At 39.8% G+C, this 11440-nt stretch overlaps 1 protein-coding gene across 1 annotated transcript; it reads right to left on the minus strand.

The window, feature by feature from the left end:
• Window positions 1-204: 204 nt before the first annotated feature.
• On the minus strand, window positions 205-2852 carry LOC116122222 (beta-1,2-xylosyltransferase XYXT1-like). Its single transcript, XM_031408116.1, has 3 exons — window positions 2345-2852; window positions 2161-2232; window positions 205-1775 (listed from the first exon to the last, which is right to left on the minus strand). Exons 1-3 carry the CDS (start codon window positions 2586-2588, stop codon window positions 466-468), a joined length of 1626 nt encoding a protein of 541 aa, XP_031263976.1. The 5' UTR covers window positions 2589-2852; the 3' UTR covers window positions 205-465.
• Between the last annotated feature and the right edge of the window lie 8588 nt (window positions 2853-11440).

Here is an 11440-nt window from a genome sequence, read left to right on the forward strand (position 1 = left end):
TTAAACCACAATTCACAAGCACGAAATAACAGAGAATTGAGGAGATTTACTTGCATAAAATGCTAACATTGGAAACAAGGAACATCAGCTACAAAATAATTTTAAATGAGAAAACACAAACAAAAAACAATGAGAAATGGGAACCCATTTCTGAATTTTCATAACGTACTTCATCAATGATAACTCATTAACAGACACACAAAATTGCATGAAGCAAAAATCATGGGCACTTTGTAAAATATTTCATTATTCATTACATGTAAAGTCTTACAAGTTACGGAGTGTGGCTGCTTCAAACAAACATTCCAACTATTTACCAAAATGAAGACCTTTTTTTTTTTTTTATATTTCCTGCTCAATGTACAAAACAAGGAATGAATTCACTAATTTTTCACAAAAAATTACAGTTTTCAATTAAATTAATTAACGATCCAGAACAAGAAAAGCTAGTAAGGACATTCGGAATTACTGTGACTGATGATGAGCACTCCGGTTGATGGAATAACCATAAGCACGAATCAACCGCTTACGAAATCTTTCGAGGTTTAATCTCACGTTTTGGCCGTCGAGATAGATTGCCTTGGTGTATTGCCAGCCCTTATTGTTTACACTTGTTGGATCTCGAAGAACAGGATCGTCTTTATCATATTTGTCATACAAAGAGCTTTCTCTGGGAAGAACGGGGTAGCTGATATAGTTCAAACCAAGTTCCCTTGCTGGTTCACCATAATATGTCTCGGCTGCCCAATCAGTTCCAAGGGGAATGACCTGAATAAACACAGAGCCAGGCTTCATGAAGAGAAAATGTGTCATGGCTGCACCATGGACTCCAACCATCACATCACTTGAGTTAAGCACCCGATAAATCTTTGCCAATTCTGTAGTCCGATCAGGCCTCACAACTTCAACTCGAAAGCCAATTTCCTCAGCCATTTTGACCAACAATTTCTCATTAGTTATCGCTCGAGACCCATTTCTAGATAAAACAACCAATTTTGGTTTCTTCAATAGATTTTCTTCCATATTTCTTATAATCTCTGATGAGGTTTTTGATGATGGAGACAAAGAAAGCTTCTCCCTTAGTTTTTCTTGAGCTTCTCGTTCCTCATCCTGAATTAATCCATGAATTCTTGGCCAGTAAGCTTGATCTAAAATATTTCTAAAATCAACTATGGTCTTGTTTCCTTGCATCAATGAAGGATCCACTTTAAGCTCATCATGGATTCTGAGACCAACAATCGCTTCGGGGAAGCAATGAGTCCTCTTGTCTCCAGTAAAATCTATTGCTGGATAATCCGAAAGATGTGAAAGAATATCACCATACTTCATAATCCACCAATTATGATATTCAAGAATGACAAATACAACCTTCTTCTTCAAATGATGAGAAGTGATATACAATGGCAAAAGTCCATCATTGAATTCATGATACACGTTCCCGGTATATCCTCCAGTCGAGAAAAACACAGCAGGAACGTCATGTTGAACATCACAGTGATGGTTAATTGCAGCACTTCCCCTCTTGGAGATAAGGTCTAATTCATCAATGGTGTCCATTACACTTGCTTCCCATTTTCGGGTATACGGTTTAATCTTTTCGTGTTGGAGTTCCTCTTCAGCATCTTCTTCAACCATGCTCGAAACATAGTTGATTAAGCCATTCGAGTTTCCTGAGTTGTATACAAAGACGGAAGAGGAAGCAGAGCTTGTTCGCACATCCCCTTTCATGATACATACATCAGAACGCAAACCGCTTCTGTCACAACATATAGTTCCTGAAATTAATCCCAAAACTAACAATCACAAAACGGATACTGCAAAGAGTATCTACAATAAAAAGTTAAGGCCTCTACCATATAGTTTGACTGTGGGATTAAAAAAAAAAAAACCAGAAAGGACTTTTCAGTTTTCAGTTTAAGATGTTATTTTACTTGGGCTTCTAAGAACATAATCAAATGAAAAATCCAACGTTTTCCACATCTTCTCTTTTAGAACTTCGTTCTCAGAAGCCAGATGGAACATGAGAACTTTCAATAGCCATAAAAGAAATCCTTTTTCCCCCATAAATAACTAGTCCATTAAACTTAAACTTCTAAAAGTTTACAAAAGGTAAAAAAACAGAGATGAAGAAACAAGATAGCAAGAGAATAAAGTACTAACCGTCAGAGGCAGAAGCACACAAAGGAGCATTTACATTGGGAAGAAGGCTTTCGTTATCCCCAACAAATGAATCTACAGAAACAAGTTTTTATAAAAATAAATAATTTTATTAAAAAAAAAAAAAAATCAACAACAAAAACAGAGCAAAAGAAAAGAAAACTCGAGTAGGTGAAAGGGGACTTACAGAGGAGAGAGGAAGAGCTAAAGAGATGAGGAGCCAAAATAAAGCAGCACGAAAGAAGGGAAATAAAGAGAAGAGAGAAAAGCTTAGGCCTAGCTCTCTTGTTGAAGAAACCATAGCTCGGTGCACAAACGAAAACGAAGTCACGAGACTCTTCATCGTCATCATCTTCAAGAGGCATATAATGTTTTACTACTTGTACATGTTCACCTTTCTTCAACTGATGATAACGCTGGTACCTCCCCATAATATTTTTTTCTATAAACAAAAATAAAAATCCAATCTTTCTGAGCTTTTCAAGCAAAGAAAAAGAAAAAAGAGCGGCTTTTGTTGGTGATAGCTTTGAAATAAAGAAGACGGTTCGGCTAAGTTATCGAGGAAAAGAGAGCATGTGGGTTGGCAAATGAAGAAGAGTATGTAAATGTATTTGTGGTATAACTTGAAATGAAAGAAGAAGAAAGAAATAAAAAGGAAAATGAGGAAGGTGGCTGAAAGAGTCAGGCAATGTGGTGGAGTTGTCTACTGTCAATATCAAATATGGTTGCGTGTGTGTTTAAAGAGCTGTTAAGGCTCTCCCCTGGTTGAGTCTTTCTTTGCCTTCTCTTTCTAGTTACCTTCGCGTTATGTAACAATACGCTGTTCAATGCCACGCGCTTTTCACTGGCGAGTTTTGAATTAGGAGCGACTGACTGTACAGACACGGGGTGTCTCACGCCGCCATTGACTATTTAATCTTGCGAAAAACATTTATTTAATCAGACGGTGTTCGGATTGATACATTCGATGAAGGGCCTCCTCAAGGTTTTGGTTAATAACAAATGTTTTATCATAATATCCTGTCTCTTTATATTTTTATTTCTTAATTTTTTATACTATATGAATAGTAATATTTATTAAACAATTTTATATAAAAATCATAATTAAAATAAATATGTAAATAGTTAAAATATTTTTTTATTTTATACAATAAAAATTAAAAAAAAAAACCTAAATTTAAGGAAATTACATACTTTAAAAAATAAAAATTTAAATGGGAGAGGAAAGTATAATAGTTTTTATTTCTTCAATTTTTATATAATTACTTTAAAATAAAAATTGAAAAAAAATATATAATTAGATAAAAGATATTATCATCTTTATTGGTAAAATAATCGAGTTTTTAGGTGTATTAGTTACTATTTGAAACCCTTTGATGTGGAGGAAATTGTTATAAACCCAATAAATGGTAAATTAAGGAATAAAAAGTAGGATTAAGACCGCTGCTACACTGTTTTCTGTGTTTATTGCAAATTTATTTGATAGTATTCTTAACGTGTGTTGTCAGCCCAGTCACCCACATATTAATTAACACCCTTAAGTTACATATTTAGTTGAATTTTTATTTTTTATTGTAACTTGCGGATTTGTATTTTATTTTATCTATTATATTTAGATTTGTGAGGGGTAAAACTCTTTACATCTCCTGTCTAGATGTCATTTACCTTTTTTATTATTTAACAAAATTTCTCCTCTTAGAAAAAAAAAAAAAAAAAAAATTAACACCCTTAAGGTTTAGCATAAGTACCATAAGCAGTATTAAGAATTTTGTGGCCAAGGACTTGGTCAAGAAGAAGTCTGTTTTCACAGGCGAAACTGTCATTTCTATGGGAAGTAAATGAAGCCCGCCTCAACAGAGAAGTAAAATGACGGATAAGGCAGCTCAGGCTACGCTCGACGCAATAATCGACAAGCTCCCTGAGCATATCAGTATTGGGGCCTTGGCAGTCAAGGATGCCGTCACCCTGCGAACCTACACGGGCATTAGAGATTTGTCTCCTCTATAGCTATTGTCTTGGGTATGCAGCTACATGACCAAGGTATCAGTAGTTCACCCCTCGTTCCCTTTTTTATATACGTTTCTCTTTATTACTTGCTGACTTTCATTGTTTTAGGCTTGCGTGGCAACCAAGCTTCTCTATGATGAAAGTTACCCCACATTAATGGGCACTCATCAAGGGTGGCAGGAAGCGGAGGCGCTCAAGGAAGATGCCTTGGCTAGGGCCAAGGTGGCTGAGAAAGAGAAAGACCCGAAGCTGGCCGAGCTTGAACGGCTTAAGGAGGAGATGGAGGCCTTTGGAGTCAAGGAAAAGGAGTTCCTTTATAAGATTAAGGTGAGTGAGGCCGCTCGGGCAAAGGCTGAAACAATAGCGGTCAAGGTTGAGAAGAGTTTGGCACAACAGTGGGGTGCCAACAATAAGCTGAACTCTGAACTCACCTCAGCTTAGAAAGTTGCCTCATATTGGGAGGCTAAGTTTCAAAAGGTTTCACTCGATCTCACCAAAGACGTGGAAGGTCACCATAGGGTCGAGGCTGAGACTGAACAACTTAAGCTCGAAGTCGAGGAGTTGAACTCGACCATCATGAACTGAGCTTGGGAAACGTCGGTCTTCCTAGTGCAATAACTGTGGGAAGCTCATCCTTCAATCAATTTTTCCTTCCTTTCGAGAGATTACCAAAAGGAGGTTGACAAGATAAGGACCGAGGCTTAAGGCATGGCCTACGTTTATTCGGATGACTCTAAGCCCGACAGTGAAGGCGAGGAGGAAGTCAAGGAATGGGAGGAGGATGTCGGCATTAAGCAAGAAATTGAGGATTCGACTCCTCTAGCCACACTTCTGCCTATCGCTGCCGACCTTCCTCCTGTTGAGGCTCTGAGCAATGTCCCAACTCTTACCCTGAAAAGGCTACCGAGATTCCTGTTGTCGACGATCTTTCTGTCCTGATTGGTGACGAATTCCCTGGTCCTGCTGGTGACGATGCCCTCGCTCCTCCAACTACTTAGAGAGATTTTTTTTTTTTTTTTTTTTTTTTTTTTAGTTTAGTTTGTAACTAAACTTCATAATCAATGAAAAATTCGTTTTGCACATTTCTATCAAGTAATTTTTTATTTCTGCAAAGTCGTTTATATCATCATAATCGGACTTATCATAAAAAATTTGAATTTGCTCCAAGTTACGTGTAGCTCGTTTCTTGAAGAACTTTTCAAATACATGTAAAAAAAATCTTTTGCGACAACTTTGAGTTTGGACTATTTGTTTGTCTCGAGTTTTGGTTACCGGCTTGTGACCGATTTTCTTTTGACGTGTTTTACTTGAATTTTTCCAAGTTTAACTTCGTCGATTTGAAATATTTCTCTCTTAATGAGTTGAATTCTGGCTTGGCTTATTGAGCTAAGATATCTTCTTCCAAACTCTTGACTGTGAGTTTCAGATGTGATCGCGTAGGTCGTGATTTTGAAACCATAGATGATAAATGATGAACAAAATACTAATAAACAAAAAGTGATGAACAAAGTAAAGTTCATGAATAATACCTCTTTTTATTGATAGAATTTTGGCCATAAACAACCTTACAATGAATACAGGAGAAAAAACAAAACATGATTGGAACCCGAGCTGCTTATTGGTAATACCTTCGTAAATGCTCAACGTTCCATGCTCACAGTACGGCTTCACCATTGAGGTATTCTAGATGAAAAGTTCTTGGTGCAAGCTTTTCGAAGATCCTGAATGGACCTTCCCATTTGGGCCCAAATGCCCCCAAATTTGGGTTTTGTGTACCTAGACAACATTTCTGAGAACTAGGTTGCCCACTTCAAAGTCCCTATTCTTGACTTTGGAGTTGAAGTATCATTTGTCTCGCTGTTAATATAAGGCGAACCTTAGCTGAGACTTGACTCGATGTTGTTTTATTAGGTCTAGCCTCAAGCAGAGAAGATCTACGTTTGTTTCTTCATTGAAGACTTCCTTCCGGAATGAACTAATCCCCACTTCTACCGGGGCCATTGCTTCACACTTGTATGATAGAGAAAACAGGGTTTCTCCTATCGAGCTTCTGGCTGTCATTCTATAAGACCATAAGGCCTTGGGCAATTCCTCAACCCATCTTCCCTTCAAGGCATCGAGCTTCTTCTTAATGGTGCTTAATTACTTTGTTCACAACCTCCACTTGGTTGTTAGCTTAAGGCCAATAAATAACATCGAAGCTCTTCTTGATATCGAGTCTTTCGTAGAAAAATCTGAAATCCTCACAATCAAATTGTCTCCCATTGTCAGTTATTATTGTATGGGATATTTTGAATCTATAAATGATTTTTTTGTAGATCAAATCCTTCAGCTTGTTCGATGTAATGGCAGCTAAAGGCTCGGCTTCTGCCCACTTAGAAAAGTAGTCGACTACAATTACTGCGAACTTAACACCTCTCTTTCCTTGAGGGAAAGGGCCAATCAGATCAATCCTCCAGATTGCAAACGACCAAGGACTTGTCAAGGTAATTAACTCTTGAGGTGGAGCTAGCGGAACATCTACAAATCTCTAGCATTTGTCACACCTACGCACATAATCTGCTGCATCGTCAAAAACTGTTGGCCAGTAGTAGCCCTGACGAAGCACCTTGTATGCTAGAGATTTGCCCCCTACATGATTCCCATAGATGCCTTCATGGATTTCTCTCAAAATATAGTCTGCATCTTCATGATCAACACATGGCAAGAACGGTGTATTGAACCCACGCTTATATAGTTGGTCATTGATAAGCGTTTATTGAGTTGACTTTGTTAGAAGTGTCTTGGCTTTACTTCTTCCTTCAGGCGTTGTTCTATCTCTTAGGTAAGCAATTATTACATCCATCCAGCTATATCTCTGCTCTATTACTAAGATTGATTCTTGTGGAGAGAGGATGCTTGGATTTGGGAGGAATTTAACAGGTATCGAATCAGTCTTTTCTTGACTCGTTGTCGAAGCTAGGCGAGATAGGGCGTCGGTCACTGAATTCTTCTATCTTGGGATTTGAAGAATAATGAAAGACTTGAACTGCACGATCTCATATTTCACTTGCCAGAGATAGGATGCCATCATATCCTCCTTTGCTTGATATTCCTTGAAAATCTGATGGATTACGAGCTAAGATTCGCTGTAGATCTTAATGGACTTTGCCCCCATTTCCCTAGTGAGGTGGATCCCTGCTAGCATTGCTTCATACTCTGCCTTGTTGTTGGAGGCAGTAAACCTGAATCTGACTATAGTTTTGATTGGTTCCCTTAAGGACTTTCGAGCAAGAGCCCTGTTCGAGGACCCATCTACATACATAGTCCATTATCATAGGCCATAAAGCTTTGGTTTCTATGGTTCGCTTATCTCTGAGGTACTGACCTTTGGCGAGCTTATTTCTCCCTCGGGCTGATAAGAATATTCTAAAATAAAATCTACCAAAGCTTGACCTTTTATTGCTATTATGGGGATGTACTTGATGTCATGTTGACTCATCTCCATCGTCCACTAAATCAATTCACTCGATGCCTCGGGCTTCTGCATTATTTTCCTCAAGGGAAAGTTCGTCAGCACATGTATGGAGTGCGCTTGAAAATAGGGCCACAACTTCTAAGTGGCGATGACAAGTGCATAGGCGAGTTTCTCCATCTCTAGGTATCTTGTCTCTACATCGAGCAACCTCTTGCTCACTTAGTACATCGGCCATTGCACTCTAGCCTCTTCTTATACCAAAGTCGTGCTAATCGCTAACTTAGATACCGATAAGTACATAAGCAAAAGCTCGCCTTGGATGGGCTTTGATAGCAAAGGAGGCTGCCCCAAATGCTTCTTCAATTTCTAGAATGCTTTCTTGTATTCCTCTGTCCATTTGAAACCCTTGTTTCCCTTGAGGGTTTTGAAGAATAGTAGGCACCTGTTTGTGGCTCAGAAAAAAAACCTGCTAAGTGCGGCCACATGCCTTGTTAAGCTCTAAACTTGCCTTATGCTGGTCAGGCTTTTCATGTCTAGGAGAGTTTGAATATTTTCTAGGTTGGCTTTGACACCTCGTTGATTGACTAGGAAACCTAGAAACTTTCCAGAGCTTACTCCAAAAGCACAATTTAGAGGATTAAATCTCATTTTGTATTTTCTAAGGATGTCAAACATTTTCCCTATGTGCCCAATGTGGCTTTCGGCAACCTTTGTTTTGACAAGCATGTCATCGATGTACACCTCCATTGTTTTAATGATTTGCTCGACGAACATCTTGTTCACCAAACGCTGGCAAGTCGCTCCAACATTCTTCATGCCAAATGTCATTGCCCTATAACGGTAAATACCTTGATCAGTAATAAATAAGGTGTGTTCTTCATCGGGCTGATACATCAGGATTTGGTTATATCCCGAGTATACATTCATGAAGCTTAGTAGTGTGTTCCCGGCTGTCGCATCTACTAATTGGTCAATTCGGGGTAGCAGAAAGCTGTCTTTCATACAAGCTTTGTTCAAGTTTGTGAAGTCGACAAAAGTCCGCTGCTTGCCATTTGACTTTTTTACTGAGACTAGGTTGGCGAGCCAGTTTGAGTATTTCACTTCCCTGATAAAGTTGATGTTCAGGAGTTTGTCAACTTTATCTTTGTGCACTTTGGAGTGCTCTGCATCCATAAATCTTCTCTTTTGTCCAATTGGTCAAGCTGTTGGGTCGACATTCAATCTATGACACATTTCCTCGGGGCTGATCCGCACCATATTTATGTGTACCCATGCAAATATATCGAGGTTTTTCTTTAGGAACCCTACCAGATTGTCGGCCAGTTCTTTGCACATATTGTTGTCAATTTTTAACATGTGAGTTGGGTCTTCTTCCCTGACAGATATTTCTCGCAACTCTTCTGTTGGTCCTACTGCGAGCTCTTTTTTATGGATGCGCGGATCTATGTTGTCCTCTAGAGGTCCAGGGTTTGGCTCGGCCTTTGCAATGACCATGGTTCTCGGGAGTGGCCATTTCAGTGCAGCATTAATGGCTTGGTTGTAACATTCTCGAGATTCTTTCTTGTAGCTCTTAATTGTCACAACTCTACCTAGAGTCGAGAACCTCATTGATTGATAGCATACTGAAGTGACTACACTCAAATCACCAGGATTGGTCTTCCAAGGATGACATTATAAGTGATCAGGTAATCCACCACTAAGAATTCTGCCATCACTGTCTTGATCTTAGGTTCGACGCCCAGGATCACGGGCAGGTCAATTGTTCCCTTGGTGACCAGGTTATCCACGATGAATCCATAAAGCGGCGAGAGACACGCCCTTAGATCTCACTTTGTGAACCTCATTTCTCAAAAGGCTCCCAAGAAAATGATGTTCGATGTACTGTCGTTATCGACCATTATCCTGAGTACTCGAGCATTGTCGATCCCTGCTACGATCACGATCGCGTCACGATTGTGGCAAAGAGATTCTTCACACTCATCCACGGTGAATCTTATCACCTTGCTCTCTTGTCTAATCCGCTTTGGCGACCTCTGTTCATAACTCATTACTCGGGGGACCAAGTCTATCTTGGCCTCCTATGCATATTGTTCACGAGAGCACCTTGAGCTCCCTACAATCCCAGGACCCCTATAGATCATGCCTACCAGAACTTCATTGTTTACGTTGGCCGAGGCTTGTTGGATCTGGTTATTCTGCTCGCTTGTACCTTTGTTAGCTGGCGCCTCCTTAACAAATTCCTTTAGGTGGCCCTTGGGATCAAATCTTCAATGACATGCTTTAGAGCTTGACACTCATTGGTGTTGTGCCCGATGTTTCGGTGATATCGGCAATATTTCTGTCAATCTCTCCTGCCCGAAGCCCCTCTCATCCTTTTTGGAGCGGGCAATCTTTTAGCCTCACGAGAGATTTCATATATATGAGATATGTCTTGAGTGAGGGGGTGTATTTTGAATATTACGGGAAATGTTGCATTTCCCCTCGATTCTCTGTCTTTTGCCTCTTTTGTAACCTGTTTCAATCCCTGTCATTCTGGTCTTAGCCTCTCCATTATTCGCTGGGCGATATTGTCGCCTGTCTGGGGCTCTTTGTGGTGAGCTTCTGACTAGGGTTGCTAGCGAGCTTTCCACTCGTTGATGTTTAATAGCCATCTTATAAAACTTCGCCAAGCTAACATGGTCTTCACTTTGGAGCTCTTTCCACTGCTCCATTTGAGACTTGAAGCCTGAAATTAGCAAAGTCTGGATTGACTCTTCAGCTGCATCTGCGACCTTTGCATGTTCGTTTGGGAACCTCTTTAAATACGAGGTCAGTGTTTCGTCTCTTTCTTGATGAATATTGCTCAAGTACCTGAGCGGCATTCCGAACTATCTCCTTGCTTGGAATTGCTGTAAATATAACGAGGAGAATTGTTGCCAAGAACTAATGGAGTTCTCTTTGAGCTTTTTGTACCACCTTTTAGCATCTCCTACTAATGTGACTGTGAAGCACCAGTATTTTGCCAAGTCACAAGCCTGGTGTAGCTCCATCAGGTCATTGAATGAATCTATGTGGTCTTTGGGATCTCCTTTCCCATCGAATTTACTTTCTGGTGCCCTGAATTTGTGAGGAAGCGGGGCCTGAAGAACACACCTTATTTATGCAAGCTCATACCTCACAAGCTTGTGAGACGAGTCATGTGTGCTAATCTGGCAATGACCGACATTCCGATTATAGCCAAAGTCGCGAGCAACGCACTAATGAGCATGATAACACCTACCAACCCAACCATCATGACTCAACCTCGTGCATCAATGCACATAATGGAGGGGGATCACAAGGAATAGATGTGCGAACTCACCTGCTCAAGGTAAGGTTGAACAAAGCTAGCCAGGGTAATCCTCACAATGAAGACTTAGATCAGGTGCAGAAAATGTTCAACGATCTAAGAGCTTGCCAGAATAATGCGGCCCCTGTAACAGTAAACACCCTGATTAGTAATAAATAAGGTGTGTTCTTTATCGGGCTAATACATAAGGATTTGGTTATATCCTGAGTATGCATCCATGAAGCTTAGTAGTGTGTTTTCGACTATCGCATCTATTAATTGGTCAATCTGGGGCAGCGAAAAGCTGTCTTTCGGACAAGCTTTATTCAAATCTGTGAAGTCGACAAAAGTCCGCCACTTGTCATTTGACTTTTTTACCAAGACTAGGTTGGCGAGCCAGTTTGGGTATTTCACTTTCCTGATGAAGTTGATGTTCAGGAGTTTTTCAACTTTATCTTTGCGCACTTTGGAGCGCTCTGCATCCATAGATTTTCTCTTTTGTTCGATTGGTC

Source organism: Pistacia vera, unplaced genomic scaffold (assembly GCF_008641045.1).
Source record: "Pistacia vera cultivar Batoury unplaced genomic scaffold, PisVer_v2 Contig1324, whole genome shotgun sequence".
Taxonomy (NCBI): Eukaryota; Viridiplantae; Streptophyta; class Magnoliopsida; order Sapindales; family Anacardiaceae; genus Pistacia; species Pistacia vera.